This window comes from Xenopus tropicalis, chromosome 8 (assembly GCF_000004195.4).
Source record: "Xenopus tropicalis strain Nigerian chromosome 8, UCB_Xtro_10.0, whole genome shotgun sequence".
In the NCBI taxonomy this organism is placed as follows: Eukaryota; Metazoa; Chordata; class Amphibia; order Anura; family Pipidae; genus Xenopus; species Xenopus tropicalis.
This window is the reverse complement of record NC_030684.2, coordinates 37,121,670-37,139,566: the sequence shown is the minus strand read 5'-3', so window position 1 is coordinate 37,139,566 and position 17,897 is coordinate 37,121,670. Positions and strand designations below refer to the sequence as shown.

At 41.3% G+C, this 17,897-nt stretch overlaps 3 protein-coding genes across 6 annotated transcripts in view; 1 reads left to right on the top strand and 2 right to left on the bottom strand.

The window, feature by feature from the left end:
- Positions 1–9,796, top strand: part of phka1 (phosphorylase kinase, alpha 1 (muscle)) — a 148,467-nt gene extending 138,671 nt beyond the window's left edge. The window contains exons 36-39 of one of the 4 annotated variants that reach the window (XR_004219454.1): positions 5,447–5,620; positions 5,726–5,779; positions 6,042–6,242; positions 8,359–9,441. The gene's annotated coding sequence lies outside the window, so the exon portion shown is untranslated. Of the gene's footprint in view, positions 1–5,446; positions 5,621–5,725; positions 5,780–6,041; positions 6,243–8,358 lie in introns of all 4 variants that reach the window. The other 3 variants (XR_004219455.1, XR_004219456.1, XR_004219457.1) reach the window with 3 other exon arrangements.
- Positions 1,109–3,176, bottom strand: LOC101733971 (cyclin-O protein B). Its single transcript, XM_004916752.3, has one exon. It carries the CDS (start codon positions 2,993–2,995, stop codon positions 1,676–1,678), a length of 1,320 nt encoding a protein of 439 aa, XP_004916809.2. The 5' UTR covers positions 2,996–3,176; the 3' UTR covers positions 1,109–1,675.
- Positions 9,797–14,162: 4,366 nt separating the features above from the next.
- On the bottom strand, positions 14,163–16,040 carry LOC116406431 (cyclin-O protein B-like). Its single transcript, XM_031891683.1, has one exon. The coding sequence runs from the start codon at positions 16,038–16,040 to the stop codon at positions 14,730–14,732; it is 1,311 nt and encodes a 436-aa protein (XP_031747543.1). The 3' UTR covers positions 14,163–14,729.
- Between the last annotated feature and the right edge of the window lie 1,857 nt (positions 16,041–17,897).

The window sequence follows — 17,897 nt, the reverse complement described above, 5'->3', positions numbered from 1 at the left end:
ACTGTAACATGGCTGTGCCCAGGGTCAGGACAGACTGGGCTGTAATACCCCTCCCTGGGGATGTCTCTAAACCACAGTCACTCACAGAGAAAAGGTTAATAGGTTTATTTTCAGAACACTGTAACTTTAAATAAGGTGCATAATATTGCAGACGTGTTTGGTTGCTGAGTTGCTGGGGGATCCTCACTTATGTGGCAGTTTCTTTAGAGCCCTGAGAAAGACTTCCTTTGGCTTTCCATGTCCTGAAAAGAGCAAGCTTTGTTGACAAGGACTCCCTTTGCTTCTGCACCCTAAACAGAGCATGTTTTCCTGCCACTGGGGTTTCCCCACTAACTTCCCACACACAATAATCTCTGTGCCTTCCCCCTACTCTCTGCTTCTCCCCAGCACTGCCTCTGCAGGCCTTCCTTCCTGCCAGCTCACTGGGGAGGGGATTCCTCCCTGCACAGACACACCCAGAGGGAAATACGGGCCTACCGAGCCTCCCTGCATTTGTATAGGCATATTTTGTTTAAAAAGGCAAAACATCCGTTTCTATTACATTGTGCCTATGCAAGTCCCAAAATGTGTTGTGGCTTCCATGTACATTACCTCTTACTGCAGACAAATCTCTCTCAGAACTGACCATAGAGTTTTATTGTAAACCCTCAGGCAGAAGTCATGTTCAGTGCATAGATGGGCGCAAAGCATAGATTGGTTAAGCTGGGACCCTAAAAAGCATTTGTACCAGCTCTTGTTTAAACTAGAAGGGCAATTTCAGTTTTTTCTATGGCGCATTGGCCCAGAATTTCTCCATGTGCAATTGCACAAAGGTCTATTTCACTGGCGGGTGTCAAAATGCTGGGTACCCAACCCCCCCCCCCCGCTAATATTTTCCTTAGGCAGATTGTAAAGGGAAACAATGATGTTAATTAGGCATTTAGATTTATTTTATTATTATAATCTAATAAAAGGGTAAGTCTGCCTCATAGAAGGAATGGCACTGCTCTGTTACTACATAAGACCATTTATTACCCTGCTAATATACCTAATATTAATATACCTACTAATGCTAATATACCTACTAATTTGGTTCCCAGAACCCATAAATAATAACACAGACAACAACTTTATGTAAAATCTGTGAAGATCACAGCTTTATTAAAAATATAATTTATGAAATGTGATGCTCACTGTAGGGTTATCAGATCACTGGAAATCAGAGGGCACATATAGAAAGAGCTGCACGCTGCAATATAAATGCACCTTCTATACGTGTCCTCCCATCACCAGAGGGTCTGGTAACCCCACCACATAGGGCTGTTTGATCCCAAGGAAGGCAAAAAACCTAGAGAGAAGCTTGGGCCAATCTGCTTCACTAGAGGCAAAAATTCCTTCCTGACTCCTAAATGGCAATCGGAATTATTCCCAGGATCAATGCGCCCTATGGAGCTTTGAAAGAGTTAATAAATGTACAGTAATGGGTAAATACATGTTTGCCTCTGTTTGTCTGTAGGGAAATGTGTTCATAGGTAATTAAGAGTGTATGGAAAGTGACAGCTCTGCTTGATGATGGTACTGGGTGCCCTGGCAATGTCACCCACCCATGGTCCAGAAATAGTGATCCCCAATACTGTCACTTGTATTAAATGGTAAGTAGTATGGACATGTAGGCCTCAGTGTGTGCGTGTGTCTATCAGTAAGGAAATATGTATCCGTATGGGTGAAGGTACGGCAGTGTATGCATGTATGGGTGCCAGTAGGAAACTGGGGGCATGTATGGGTGCCAGTATGGAGGTGTTGGCATGTAGGGGTGCATGTATACTTGCCTGTATGGATCAGTGGGCCAGTATGTGTTGTGTAGCACATAACCGGCCCCTTCCATGTCCTGAGAATGGCTGGATCTTTCTGCCATCTCTAAGTGCTGGGAACCTGCTGTTTCCCTGGATGTTGATGCCACCTCTGGTGTTCTCTCTCTGCCTTCAGGTAGATGTTGGTTGGTAGGTGTTGCTGCAGGCCTTGTGGTGGGAGGATTAAAAGCTGGAAAGATTGCTGGATAAACTCCTGGCAGAAGCGGATGTAAAAAATAGTGGCCTATAGAGACTAGATGGCAGATCTTTTCCATGCACTCCTCAATTTGGTGTTCTGGGTAGTCAGTGGGGGCCACTTTGACAGGGTTGTTATAAGAATAGATTTTATCTGCCACATTGAGGCAGCACAGTGCCATGAGAGATGGTTTGTGCATGTAGAAGTCTTGATGTTGGTTCAGGCACAGTGCTGCGATGCCTCGGGCAGCTGTTAGGCTTTTGGCTGCTCTTGTGAGCTGGGCAGGGGAACACTCCTCCTGGTTGGTCAGTCTCAACAGGGAGAAGTGCTCCAAAAAGAAATCGATGGTTGGTACCCCCAGGCGAAACAGCAACTTCCTTAGGATGGTTCTCTCCAGGTGACGCATTTCAGCTGGTGTCATTCTGTAGTCAAACAGAGGTAGGAAGAGCTTGGGGGGGAGGGGGTACCGTAATTCAGCCACTTTGTAAGCCATGTAGAGGCAAGTGGCTCCCACTCTTGTTAGGGTGTCGGGGTCAGTAGGAGTGCAGGACACATACCGCTCCAGGAAGTTTATACCCAGGCACAGGGTCTGAAAGTCCAATCTCAGGTACCTGTGCACATTAATCATTAGGGTGGTGATGTGGTTCCAGGATGTTGGATTTATATCCTTCTGATTTTCTAGGAAATTTTCCAGCTGATAACCTCCCTCTAGGCCTTTTTTATAGAGGTAACACTCCTCTCCATACTCCCTGAAGGTCTGCAGGGCATCAGCCAGGTTGGCCAGGGTGTTCCATGGCTCCCCCTCTGGCACTGGTTCCTCAGCTGTAGGGGTGCTGGTCCCACGCAGATCACCCTGGGGCTTGGCCCTTTTGAATTCAGGGCTGCACCCAGGGGAAATGATCTCCTCTTCTTGCTCTTCTTCTTCTTCTCTTCTTCTTTTTCGCATGCCAACGCTCAGAATCTCCATCATTTAGCTCCTCTCTCACCAACTGTCACATAAGACTGTTGGGACCAAGTATCCGTTACCCACAAGTCACCTCTGCTCTTCACTGATTGGCTGGACATGTAAACAACTGATAGGCTGAATCTGAAGTACAAATGCTTGAGTTGCTCTGTCATTTAACTTCTCCTTTATTTCTAGTGCCTTGCCTTGTACTTCAGCCTCTTTTCTTTTATGTGAATAAAGCTCTGTAGCTTTCAGAAAATCTGATATCTAAGCTTATCTAATGCAAAAATGATCCATATATAGATTTTAAATATACACATAGTTTACCATAAAGTGACAGCAGATATATCTCAGGGTACAAATGCTTGCTCTCAGAATCACAGCTTTTCATTCTCATAATTCAAGAAATCTGTGCAAATTTTTTTTTTTTTAGTTTACTAGATTCAGGTGCAAGTGCAGCTCCTCGTATGGAGCCACTGCCAGACATCACGTCCCACCATTATCTGCCTATACAGCTGTACAGACACAAATTCCAGGCCAGGGGTGTGTGAATGTACATCTTAGAAGGACTGGGTAAAGTTACCAGTCCATTTGTTCTTTTAAATGCAAGTTGTTGGTCTGCCCTGATATGCCCGCCAGTTTAATTTGATTGTTTGGTCCAAGGTGGGCATATCCGGAAACAATCCACTCATTTGGCGACTTCGCCACGGCAGATCACACCGTGTATGTTTTTAAATATTTATAATAATGTATTATGACTGCAGCAAGGCAAGTGTTTGCTGTTAATCATGGGACTGTGTGGAAAATATTAAGAGTCCAGTGCCACTAAAATTGAAAATGATGGTTCCTTTACTACCCTACACAGAGAGAAAATGATAAATTCTGGATAGGCAGCTTGATAGTGACTTGACTTGACTTGAGCTAATAAGGGCATGTGTAGATTTGGTTGATAAAACCCAATAAATAAATGTGACGTTATCAGGATGTATTCTGACTATTCTTTTAATAGAAATAAGCATGTATTTTTTAAACTGATAATAGCATGTTTTTAATAGGAAAAAATATGCTATTTTTTAAACTAAGCACTATAGAAGGGATTATAATTATACCGCATCTTAAATTTAGATTTGGCAAATTAACTGTAGGAAGGCAGTTTTATTAACAGTGCTTAATATTAAATATCATAGCTATATCAAAGCTAGAGAGTAATAGCCTTCAGTAAAGGCATAATGCATTTCCATGTGGACTGGACCTGAGAAATGGTAAGATCACAATATAAGGATATCAGCCTCCCTTTTCACCCTCCTCTAGGCCTTCAAAATGCAAAGTCAAAGCCCTGTAGAGAAGCAGATTTACTGGTGACCTGTTAAAAAGCAGATCTTATTGGTTTGCTATGTATGACTTAATGTGGGCAAATTTAGTGCATTTTATTTATTAGTGCATTCACATGGCGAATAATGTAAAAATCAGAATACACTCATATACATAAACTATAAATACAACTACTAGTACTAACTGTAGATATTAGTATCACAATAGCCTTGGATATTCAACTTCAAGAACTCATCCAGGCCCCTCTTATAGGCATTAACAGAATCTGCCATTACCACATCACTAGGAAGGGCATTCCCCAACCTCACTGCCCTCACCGTGAAAAACCCCCTACGCTGCTTCAAATGGAAGCTCCATTCCTCTAATCTAAAGGGGGGGGGGCCTCTGGTGCGTTTTTATGGGAAAAAAGAACACCCCCCATCTGCCTATAATCCCCTCTAATGTACTTGTACAGAGTAATCATGTCCCCTCGCAAGCGCCTCTTTTCCAGAGAAAACAACTCCAACCTCGACAGTCTCACCTCATAGCTTAAATCTTCCATCCCCTTTACCAGTTTAGTTGCAGTCTCTGCACTCTCTCCAGCTCATTAATATCCTTCTTAAGGACAGTGCTGGCACATATTAGTGCAGGATCCAATATTCCTGGGGGGTTTTCTCACATCCCGTCATATTGTAACTGGTCAGTTTCCCTTTACTTGAAGGGGACCTATACCCACTGACATACCTTAAAGAGAAAATAACCCCCCCCTTTTTTTTTTTTTTACATGAACTCAATCTGTTGAGCTTGTGTAGGAAAGATACATAAACACTATCTGAACTTCCAGATATAAATATAAATGTATTTCATTTTATGTATCTCCTGATGTACCTTTTATACTTAAGCCCAACTGAATGAGCTCATGTCAAAGAGGGGGGTATATTTTCTCTTGAATTTAAAATTGATCGGTGTGTACTTGGAGATCAGACGGATCTCCAGAAGTTTGTTACTGATGCAAGAAGAGCTTTCTGTTGCTTCTCTGCTCTCTTATTCTGTTCCCTGTGATTGGGATGATAGAATTGAGTAGAGAATTGTCAGCAGACCTGGACAGAACAGCAGAAGATGCACCATTGTGTCTAACAATCTACTCTCTGTTTTCCACTTAAGAAACCCGGCGATTCCCTCTCTGTGTCTGGTGATCTTTCTACTTCCACTATATCAGACAGCGATAGTGCCAATGATAGCCGCCAAGGCCAGTGGCTTCGAAGAAGGCGCCTTGATGGAGCTTTAAACAGAGTGCCTATTGGGTTCTACCAGAAAGTTTGGCTAATCCTGCAAAAGGTGGAGCATATTAAACTGCACAAATATGTGCTATGCTGTTTGTACACTTTTATTTTTTTTTCATTTTACCATTATTATTGTTTTTTTTTTGTTGTTTATCATCAGTGCCATGGATTGTCTGTGGAAGGTTTTGTTTTACCATCATCAAGCACGCGTGAGGTGAGAGTTCCCCAAACCATTAGTTTAAGTGATATTAATATATTTCATTTTTATCAGCCATGATCCACCAGAGAAGCCGCAATAATGAGGGTACTCTTTTTCTATAAAAATGTTGTAGATCATCCTTTATTTTTTACAGCAATTTTTGTGTTATCAATGCTGCTGGTCACATGACAAGTTTACCAGCAACACTCCCCTGATCTTTATTATCAGTGTTTTATACTTTACTGCTGATAAATGTCCCTCTCCTTCTTTGATGCAGATGACACCGGGTGAGCTGAAGTTTTCTGCCCATGTGGAATCTGTTTTGAATCGTGTGCCTCAGCCAGAGTACCGCCAGCTCCTAGTGGAAGCTATTTTGGTGCTGACCATGCTTGCTGATGTAGATATCCAGAGTGTTGGGGGTATCATCCACGTGGAAAAGATTGTGCATATTGCAAATGAACTGTTCTGTCAGGAGCAGGTAAGGATTTCCACTATGGCTGGATCTTAGTTACCATATTAGCTGAGTAACAAACGGAATAAGCACATGCCCACCCATCCAGGGGACAACATTGCTTTACCATTATCAAAGCCCATATCAGTTGAGTGTAAATCCATAATGTATTCTTTATTTTATCCATATTTGAAATTTAATCTACATCAAGCATGTTATAGTAACACTATCCACCTGTAGAAAGTAATGTGTGTTTCATGGTATCCACACCCTGGTTTTTGTCTACGGTTATTGGCTGCTATTGTCAGCCAGATGGCAGCAGTGGGCAAACTGTCTATTGTTAACAAAGGCACTGCTGTTCATGCTGGGAAGTCAGCCTCTCACTACTTTGTACCATCCCATGTACATGCATATTCATATCCTGCAAGCAGAAATCCATTTAAATAAAAGGGGCAGAATGTTTACAAGCTAGGCGAACATTGTGCGTAAATGTATTTTGGGCGTAGCCTAGTGATACGAAAATTTATATCAAAACAGTAGGACTTTTCCTGGGAAAAAAAACGCTTGATTTTTTGTTTGTGTTTTTTTTAAATTTAAATGCAGCATTTGTATATTTATATTATATAGGACAAATGCAGAGATAGACACAGTGTGTGCATGCTGTTAGGAACTACTGCACATGCACCAGTTTCCTCATCATTCGCATAATATTATTGCTGTTGCGTGCCGATAGATTAATAGTATGCAAGTGAGTAAGGACTAGACTAGGAATGAACAGAAGCACTTGAGCCTGGAGGTGGCCATACACTAAAAGATCCACTTGTTTGGCAAGGTCACCAAACGAGCAGTTCTTTTCTCCGATATGCCCACCTAAGGTGGGTGGTATTTGGTGTAACCCAATCGTTTGGCCCTTGAAACAAATGATTGAATTTCAATGACAGGTACAGTACCCTATCAATGAGCCAATGCCATCCCCAGTCTGACCACATCAATTTTAGGCCAGATATCAGTTTGGTAGGCTCTTCAGGGATGCACATAAATTGGCAGATAAGCTGCCTAATCGATCTGAAGAACCCAAATTGGCAGTCTAGATCTGCCCGTGTATGGGCCACCTTTACTGAAGTTGATTTCCCTCTTCCTACTGCCAATCTCTGTCTCTGCATAGTTACCCCTTCTCTAGAGGAGGATCCAAGTCCCCGCGATCAAGAAGGCATATGCGTAGTTTATCTATTGCATGTAATAGAGACATTTATTTTTAAACAATTACAATGGGGGGAAAACCTTATTTTGTAGAGTTAAACCACTTTGAAAGGACCTTGGAGAACAGTGGACACATATGGCTTTGTATCCAAAGAACTAAACCATAGTAGATGCATAGCTTCTTTTTTATGCACCAGGGAGAGAGTAGTAATTCTATGTGCAGGATGATAGCTAATACTACATCATTTAATGCAGGTTTGAAGCCTACTATCTAAAGCTCTAAAATTCTGGGTGCCTTACATATTGGGTATGACATTAAGTTATGTAATAATTTAGTCTGAAGACACACACAGCCATCAAGTCTTTTGGGGTTTTTTTCAAAGTTGACAGAGTTTCTTTGTATTTTCTCCCAAGCATCTGAACAAGAAAGTTGTGATTAAATGGGAACTCTACTTTAAAACAACTTTAGCTTTTTAAGAAGCAAACATAATTTCAAGCAACTTTGCAATATATATCAATTGAAAAATATGTAGCCTTTTCATAATATGCATTTTAATGTAATAATATGGTTTAAAACAGTTACCAAAGCTTAGCCCCCTGTTCTCCATTACAGTGCAATGCATTGTGGATTATGTAGTTCCTGTATGCAGTAAGAGTTAATGAAGTTTAGCTGATGCAAAGCCAAAAACATGTCCATATGAAATCTGACCCTTAATGTGAAAATAAATGGTAACATCTGAAGCACAAATGTTAAGGATGACAGACTTCGGCCTATAACCACTTCCCTTTACTCTGCCTTCTTTTCATGCCCATATTGTCTACCCCTTATTTGAAATAGCAATAAAGTACTATGAAATAATGGAAATTGGGGTAAATATGTTATTGCCGTATCCTGTTAAGGTACAGCTAACATGGTTTTCTCTTTCATCTCTATCATTCACAGAAGGTGCTTGGTGCGGATGACACCATGTTGAATGTTGACCCAACGACTGGTATTTGCCATTTGCTCTATGACAGTGCCCCCAGTGGACGTTTTGGGACAATGACTTATCTCTCTAAATCAGTAGCCATCACCCTGCAGGAGTCCTTACCCCACAGCGGATGTTCCATGCAGTGACATATACAGTCTGTTTACACTAAAGCTGCTGGTATCCTGAGAGCCACTGTGAAGGAGTTTGGTCACCTCATTCTGCCTTGGCATTAAATGCTGCTTCCTATCATTTGCTGCTGTTCTGTAACCAAAGTAATGGGTAAGATGTGCAAATATCAGCACTTGTCTTCAAGTGCAGGCACTAGCAGTGCTTTCAAACATGATTTTTACATAAGGATTTTGGACCTGCTATATGATCCTGATACTTCTGCATATCCTAGTGAAAGAATATATTTAAAGAAACAGACACGCAAAACAAATCAAATTGTTCAAGGAAAGTATACTTTGGCACAACTCTTTGTGGACACACAGCTTCCTGTGGAGGAAGCAGTTATGGGCTGGAATGTGCCCATGATCATTTCAAAGTAAAAATCATAAAAAAAGGAATATACGTATACCCTATACAACTGAAAGAGTTATGCAGCGCAATCAGTTTAAATATGAAAATGTAAAAGGAGATTAATTGTTCTTTGACATAGAGTAAAAGAAGAATGTCTAATAACCAGCATAGCTGGCAGAGGGACTTGGTACTGTTAATCCCAGTGTAGTTACCAAATTGCAGTAAAAATGAAATTGTTCTATAGCAATTGAACTCCTAAAGCAACTGTACATATCTTGATGGAAGGAAGACCAGATCAGTTATACCATTGTACACTTGAAGTTAGCACTTAAAATTCTGTTCCTGTGTGACATTTATGGATGCACCAGATCCAGGATTTAGTTAGGCATTTAAACAAATACCAGCAATGTTCACAGTAGCTAAATTTTTAGTTTCTGCAAATCTGAATAAAATCAAATAGGAGAAAGGTAGAATCATTGGGAGGTGCCAAGTTGCCATCCTGTCTTTGATTCTAGTCGGTAACCTCAAACCACAGGCTGCCACTCTTTTTTTTTTTTCCCATAAAAGCACTGTCCCTGGGTACTTTACTTCTCTCCCTGCTTCTATGGTGCCCCTGCATCCCCTGCATTACCCTAGGCCTAGGTGATCACATGTGCAGGAGTGAAATCTTTGCTGAATTCAGTGATCTACAAGTGTACAGGGTGCTGGGACATTGGAAGAGTATAGCAAATGAATAGTACCTGGGGCTGTGAATTTCTGGAAAACAATGAGGGGTGCTGCTGGGGTCTGAAATAAGTGGCTACTAAAATCACTGGAGGAGGGAGGGCAGATAACTTGCCACACCTCAGTGACTCTCCCTTTCCTTGTCCTTTATTGTCATGTGACAAATAGCAGAGACACAGTTTTCCATATACAATATTAATGGATGATCCTCTGATTTACATGTTAAAATTAGGTTTAGGGTTTGGTATCCATCTAAAGCTTTTGCAAAGGATTCAGTATCTAGCTGAATGCAAAAATTATGGATTCAGCGTATCCCTTGTACAAAATAGTAAGATTTACTGAAGGTGGGCAAATTTGCCCGGGTATAGTAACCCATAACAGCCAGTTACAATTTTGATGTGTATGTACAAGATGTGCATGTACCGCCAGTGTAGAGATTTCTGTTTGTCTGGGATCAGTTATACCATCTATTGCAGTAAATGCACTGGGATCTCTTCTTGTAAAGACTGCTGTACAATTGCTGCTTCCAGCACCCTTCCAGTACTTCTAGCATTGTATCTGTTACTCGCCTCCTTCAACCAACAAGTATACAGCTACAGTGGGTTAAAGGGGTGGTACAACTTTAAGTTAACTTTTAGTATGTTATAGATTGGCCATTTCTTTCCATTTCTCAACTTTTCCTATTTTTTTTTTATAGTTTTTTAATTATTTTCCTTCCTCTTATTCCTCTTTGATTCTTTCAGCTGGGGGTTACTGACCCCGATCGGCCAAAAAACTATTACTTTCTGAGGCTAAAATTTTATTGTTGTTGTTTTTTATTACTTGCTGTTCAGGCCTCTCCTGTTCATATTCCAGTTTCTCATTCAATCTACTGCCTGGTTGCTAGGGTAATTTAGATCATAGCAACCAGATAGTTGCTAAAATTCCAAACTAGAGATATGCTGAACAAATAGCTAAATATTTACAAAACTAAAAATGAAGACCAATTGCAAATTGTTTTGGAATAGCCCGCTTTAACATACTAAAACCCTCTACCCATACTAACCCTCTAGAACATACTAAAAGTTCATTTAAAGGTGAACAAACCCTTTAGATGAGTAAAAGCCATATGTTTAATGTTTTTCTGGTATGGCCAAGTCACCAGACAAGTGGATCTTTATCCAGTTTAATCACACACACAGTGTGGGTGAATTGGGCAGATCTAAATGTTTGTCCCTTAAGCCAGCAATCAAATCACATGCAGCCATCATTGTAGGCCTTGGCCAATAGGATTCTAATGCAAGATAGCTTCATATTGTTCAAATGTGTCCATTATCTTCCATGTATGTGTACAAACATACCATTTTAGGGAAATAATGGAAAACCTGCCGCCCTACAGATGTGGTTGATGGAGGCTGAAAATTATGGTTCAGCAAGTTCTAGCGGGCTGCACATAGGATTTGCCCGTTTTAGGGCTTTCTCTGAATTCTTTCTGATGCTGGTTTCATTTTAATTATTTTTCCCCATTTTCATTTGGAAGATTTTTTTTGTTTGTGTCCCTTTTTATTTTACCACTCCATCCATTTTATTTATGAACTTGTGTTTTGCAAGAACATATAATTGTTACTTCATATTGTGCTTTAGTGAATTCTATACTGTTTTTTGAGCTTGTGATAATTTATCCAAATAGACATAAAAGTTTTATGTTTAGGAAAATATATATATATTTTTTATTGGCCTTATGCCTCTGCAGAATGAGACATGCACAGGCCTCTGGAAAGGATGCTTCATATAATAATATGATATAATATAAACATAAGCTGCAATCTGCTTAATATTTGTGCATTGTGCCCAGATTGTCATGGAGGCATCTCCTATTATGCTGGGAATTCTGGGTAAAGAAACGGCAAAATTTGCAAATTGCACTGTTAGCAATGTTATCAGTAATTTGTATGTATATTTTCCCTGAATAATACTGTTTTTATTGAAAAGTTCTTTAAAAGTTAGAAAATGCCAAGGGAGGCAATTTCCAACAATTAAGCCAGACCACCATGAGTAATAGGCTTTACTTGCAGTGATCTTAATGTTATACTTTAGTAAGTCATTTTTGGGAGATTTGTTGCCCACGATAGTGCAGATTTAACCATCAGTGATAAGTCTTACTGTGTGCCATCACTCTTAGGGCTGTTACACACGGGGAGATTAGTCGCCCGTGACGAATCTCCCTCGTCGCGGGTGACTTATCTCCCCGAAATGCCGTCCCAGTGGCGAAAATGTAAATCGCCGGAGGGATGGCATATGCGGCGCCGCGATTTCCTGAAATTTCGGAAGTTTCCTCTTAAGGCAACTTTGCGATTTTGGGATATTGCAGCGTATGCCATCCCACCAGATTTACATTTTTTGCCGGTTGGATGGCATTTCGGGGAGATGGTCACGGGCGACTAATTTCCCCCGTGTGCCACAGCCCCTAGGGTGAAGATACACAGAGCTACTTAGTAGCAGCTACTTGTCATGGCTACTAAAACAATCCTGTTCATTCACTGATAGTTGTCTCTACGTGTGTTTTAGCAGAGGCAATTCTCAGTATTGTCTATGGCAGGTTTTTTCTGGTGTTTAGTAGCCATGAAAAAGAAGCTGATATTAGTAGCTCTGTGTGTCATCGGTCACACGAAAGATCATCAGACTCGCCACTAACCTTCAGGGCTGAAACGGCAGATAAAAAGGTAGAAACAATAGGATTTCTACCTCCTTCTGCTGATTCAGCCCTGACGGCAGATTTTGCTCAAGCGCCTTCAATGGCACCCGATCAAAATCTTTTGACCTGGCCGATCGGCGAGTCGACCGATAGCAGCTTCCTGCAATACCGGTCAACTCGCCGATATTATCGGTGCGTGTATGGCCAGCTTTACAGCCATGGTACAACCTACTGCTTAGGCAGATTTCCAGCCACAAGTGAAAAGGGCAGTTCAGCATTCACATACCAACATTGTTGGCTCCCCGCATTTAATTCAACAAAAAGCCACCTATGCTGCTGTGAGTATATCCCACAGGAATATTATTTTTGAAGAGGCCTATATATATTGGCACATATGCAGCAAAATCAAAGCAAACACCTTAAAAAAAAGGCTAATATTGTCACAGATGCTTTTTTTTTTATTACATAGTTTTCCTTTCCCTAAACAGCGGCTACCCTCAGTAATATTATTGCTAATATTATTTTAATTTGGAGACCTAAAACTATATTTTATTTTGAAATGAATAATAACTAAAGTTCTATATTTTCTTGCTATTATGTTTTTTTTGTGATGATTGTAAGATGTTTACATTTCTGTTTAATAAAACTGCCCAACACTGTAGTTCTGTGGGTTTTTTTTATTTGTGTAGCCAACACTGTTCTGCTACTAAAAGGAAATCCTGCCTGATTTGCACTTTGTTTTGGCGCTACAGGAGTCCTGTGCCTCCGCTATATGGGAGAGCAGGTACACTGTAACATGGCTGTGCCCAGGGTCAGGACAGACTGGGCTGTAATACCCCTCCCTGGGGATGTCTCTAAACCACAGAGAAAAGGTTAATTGGTTTATTTTCAGAACACTGTAACTTTAAATAAGGTGCATAATATTGCAGACGTGTTTGGTTGCTGAGTTGCTGGGGGATCCTCACTTATGTGGCAGTTTCTTTAGAGCCCTGAGAAAGACTTCCTTTGGCTTTCCATGTCCTGAGACTCCCTTTGCTTCTGCACCCTAAACAGAGCATGTTTTTCTGCCACTGGGGTTTCCCCACTTACTTCCCACACACAATAATCTCTGTGCCTTCACCCTACTCTCTGCTTCTCCCCAGCACTTTCTCTGCAGGCCTTCCTTCCTGCCAGCTCACTGGGGAGGGGATTCCTCCCTGCACAGACTCACCCAGATAGAGAGATGGGTATACCCAGCCTCCCTGAATTTGTATTGGCATATTTTGTTTAAAAAGGTAAAACATCCGTTTCTATTACATTGTGCCTATGCAAGTCCCAAAATGTGTTGCGGCTGCCTTGTACATTACCTCTTACTGCAGACAAATCTCTCTCAGTACTGACCATAGAGTTTTATTGTGAACCCTCAGGCAGAAGTCATGTTCAGTGCATAGATGGGCGCAAAGCATAGATTGGTTAATCTGGGACCCTAAAAAGCATTTGTACCAGCTCTTGTTTAAACTAGAAGGGCAATTTCAGTTTTTTTCTATGGCGCATTGGCCCAGAATTTCTCCATGTGCAATTGCACAAAGGTCTATTTCACTGGCGGGTGTCAAAATGCTGGGTACCCCACCCCCCCCGCTAATATTTTCCTTAGGCAGATTGTAAAGGGAAACAATGATGTTAATTAGGCATTTAGATTTATTTTATTATTATAATCTATTAAAAGGTTAAGTCTGCCTCATAGAAGGAATGGCACTGCTCTGTTACTACATAAGACCATTTATTACCCTGCTAATATACCTAATATTAATATACCTACTAATGCTAATATACCTACTAATTTGGTTTCCAGAACCCATAAATAATAACACAGACAACAACTTTATGTAAAATCTGTGAAGATCACAGCTTTATTAAAAATATAATTTATGAAATGTGATGCTCACTGTAGGGTTATCAGATCACTGGAAATCAGAGGGCACATATAGAAAGAACTGGACGCTGCAATATAAATGCACCTTCTATACGTGTCCTCCCATCACCAGACGGTCTGGTAACCCCACCACATAGGGCTGTTTGATCCCAAGGAAGGCAAAAAACCTAGAGAGAAGCTTGGGCCAATCTGCTTCACTAGAGGCAAAAATTCCTTCCTGACTCCTAAATGGCAATCGGAATTATTCCCAGGATCAATGCGCCCTATGGAGCTTTGAAAGAGTTAATAAATGTACAGTAATGGATAAATACATGTTTGCCTCTGTTTGTCTGTAGGGAAATGTGTTCATAGGTGATTAAGAGTGTATGGAAAGTGACAGCTCTGCTTGATGATGGTACTGGGTGCCCTGGCAATGTCACCCACCCATGGTCCAGAAATAGAGATCCCCAATACTGTCACTTGTATTAAATGGTAAGTAGTATGGACATGTAGGCCTCAGTGTGTGCGTGTGTCTATCAGTAAGGAAATATGTATCCGTATGGGTGAAGGTACGGCAGTGTATGCATGTATGGGTGCCAGTAGGAAACTGGGGGCATGTATGGGTGCCAGTATGGAGGTGTTGGCATGTAGGGGTGCATGTATACTTGCCTGTATGGATCAGTGGGCCAGTATGTGTTGTGTAGCACATAACCGGCCCCTTCCATGTCCTGAGAATGGCTGGATCTTTCTGCCATCTCTAAGTGCTGGGAACCTGCTGCGTCCCTGGATGTTGATGCCACCTCTGGTGTTCTCTCTCTGCCTTCAGGTAGATGTTGGTTGGTAGGTGTTGCTGCAGGCCTTGTGGTGGGAGGATTAAAAGCTGGAAAGATTGCTGGATAAACTCCTGGCAGAAGCGGATGTAAAAAATAGTGGCCTATAGAGACTAGATGGCAGATCTTTTCCATGCACTCCTCAATTTGGTGTTCTGGGTAGTCAGTGGGGGCCACTTTGACAGGGTTGTTATAAGAATAGATTTTATCTGCCACATTGAGGCAGCACAGTGCCATGAGAGATGGTTTGTGCATGTAGAAGTCATGATGTTGGTTCAGGCACAGTGCTGCGATGCCTCGGGCAGCTGTTAGGCTTTTGGCTGCTCTTGTGAGCTGGGCAGGGGAACACTCCTCCTGGTTGGTCAGTCTCAACAGGGAGAAGTGCTCCAAAAAGAAATCGACGGTTGGTACCCCCAGGCGAAACAGCAACTTCCTTAGGATGGTTCTCTCCAGGTGACGCATTTCAGCTGGTGTCATTCTGTAGTCAAACAGAGGTAGGAAGAGCTTGGGGGGGAGGGGGTACCGTAATTCAGCCACTTTGTAAGCCATGTAGAGGCAAGTGGCTCCCACTCTTGTTAGGGTGTCGGGGTCAGTAGGAGTGCAGGACACATACCGCTCCAGGAAGTTGATACCCAGGCACAGGGTCTGAAAGTCCAATCTCAGGTACCTGTGCACATTAATCATTAGGGTGGTGATGTGGTTCCAGGATGCAGCATTTATTTCCTTTTGATTTTCTAGGAAATTTTCCAGCTGATAACCTCCCTCCAGGCCTTTTTTATAGAGGTAACACTCCTCTCCATACTCCCTGAAGGTCTGCAGGGCATCAGCCAGGTTGGTCAGGGTGTTCCATGGCTCCCCCTCTGGCACCGGTTCCTCAGCTGTAGGGGTGCTGGTCCCACGCAGATCACCCTGGGGCTTGGCCCTTTTGAATTCAGGGCTGCACCCAGGGGAAATGATCTCCTCTTCTTGCTCTTCTTCTTCTTCTCTTCTTCTTTTTCGCTTTTCAACGCTCGCCATCATTTCACTTTTCCAACGAGTCTCCATCATTTAGCTCCTCTCTCACCAACTGTCACAAAAGACTGTTGGGACCAAGTATCCGTTATCCACAAGTCACCTCTGCTCTTCACTGATTGGCTGGACATGTAAACAACTGATAGGCTGAATCTGAAGTACAAATGCTTGAGTTGCTTTGTCAGTTAACTTCTCCTTTATTTCTAGTGCTTTGCCTTGTACTTCAGCCTCTTCTCTTATATGTGAATAAACCTCTGTAGCTTTGAGAAAATCTGATATCTAAGCTTATCTAATGCAAAACTGATCCACATATAGATTTTAAATATACACATAGTTTACCATAAAGTGACAGCAGATATATCTCAGGGTACAAATGCTTGCTCTCAGAATCACAGCTTTTCATTCTCATAATTCAAGAAATCTGTGCAAATTTCTTTTTTTTAGTTTGCTAGATTCAGGCGCAAGTGCAGCTCCTCGTATGGAGCCACTGCCAGACATAACGCCCCGCCATTATCTGCCTATACAGCTGTACAGACACAAATGCCAGGCCAGCGTGTGTGTATGTACATTTTAGAAGAACTGGGTAAAGTTACCAGTCCATTTGTTCTTTTAAATGCAAGTTGTTGGTCTGCCCTGATTGCAAGTGGTTGATAGCGATGAGCAAAATTTTTCTAGCATCATTTTTTTTATGCGTTTCACAAATTTTTTCCTCGATTTGCAAATATTTTGGCAAAGTGAAACTTGACATATTCACATCACCAGTGGCTGGCATTTAAATGAAATGCAATAAATACAACCCTTTTGCTAAGCTAGTAGTACAAAGGCAGCCTGTTATGCCCAACAGATGCCAGTTTTGCTTCTGATCTATATAAATATATATATATGAGTGCCCAATGTGCCAGTATTTATTTGCATATGAATTAACTGTTTTTCAATAATGGGAATAATTATTTAAATTGTACAGTAAGCAATAAATGAACTGCGTTAGGTAACTTAAATGGATTCTGTCCTGATTTTCATGGTATAGTTTGTATTCCTATATTACTCTGTAATGGCAATATATTTGGCACCCTCCAGTGCAAAAACTGTACCAGCCTAAAATAAATCATCCCTAGAGCTATAGGACAAGAAGGTGGTGCTCTGTTCTGTTAGAGATATCAGTGTAAAGAAGAGCAAAGGTGACAACAATAGATTTATAGCAGGGATTTATATTCAGTGTCAGCTCAGAATATGACATAATGCAGCTTTGATAATTATACATTGATAATAATTATACATTGATATGATAAATATAGAGATTAGACTGCATTCCACATATATATGTTATGTGTTACCTCCATAGGCCAGCATGGTGAGGCAGCCCCAACGATCAGAACAGCAGGAGGTGAAGCTTCAGTTCCTTTTCACACCATCATCTGCCAATGACCCACACACTGACCAATATGGTGCATCAATAGATACAATTTTCAAAGCCAACTGATCCCTGAACCAACCAATATTCTAAGTACATGGATAGTGATTGTGATTTGTGGGCCCCCATGCTATGCTTATCACTCACACACCATGTATAATGTCCTTATTGTAATTTGCCATTAGGATCAAGCGTGAGTGTTATAATTAAGCTGGTGACGGTGCCATGCAGTGGTTGCTCTGATATTTGCAGGCTGTGTATGCACACACAAAATAGTGTGCTCAGTATTTATCAAGTGTAAAAAAAAAAATTATAATAAAAGCTCAAATCCAAAACGTTGCCATTTTAAAGCTGGAGGGGTCATGTAGCAGTCAGTGGGACTTGTCCTTATCAAATTGTAAAATCTTTATTCAGTTCATGGAATTAGAGGTTTTCATGTTCAAGTTCATGAA

What these genes read in the sequence shown, in the direction of transcription:
- LOC101733971 (XM_004916752.3), bottom strand. Translation starts at nt 2,995, where the DNA reads ATGATGGAGATTCTGAGCGTTGGCATGCGAAAAAGAAGAAGAGAAGAA.
- LOC116406431 (XM_031891683.1), bottom strand. Translation starts at nt 16,040, where the DNA reads ATGGCGAGCGTTGAAAAGCGAAAAAGAAGAAGAGAAGAAGAAGAAGAG.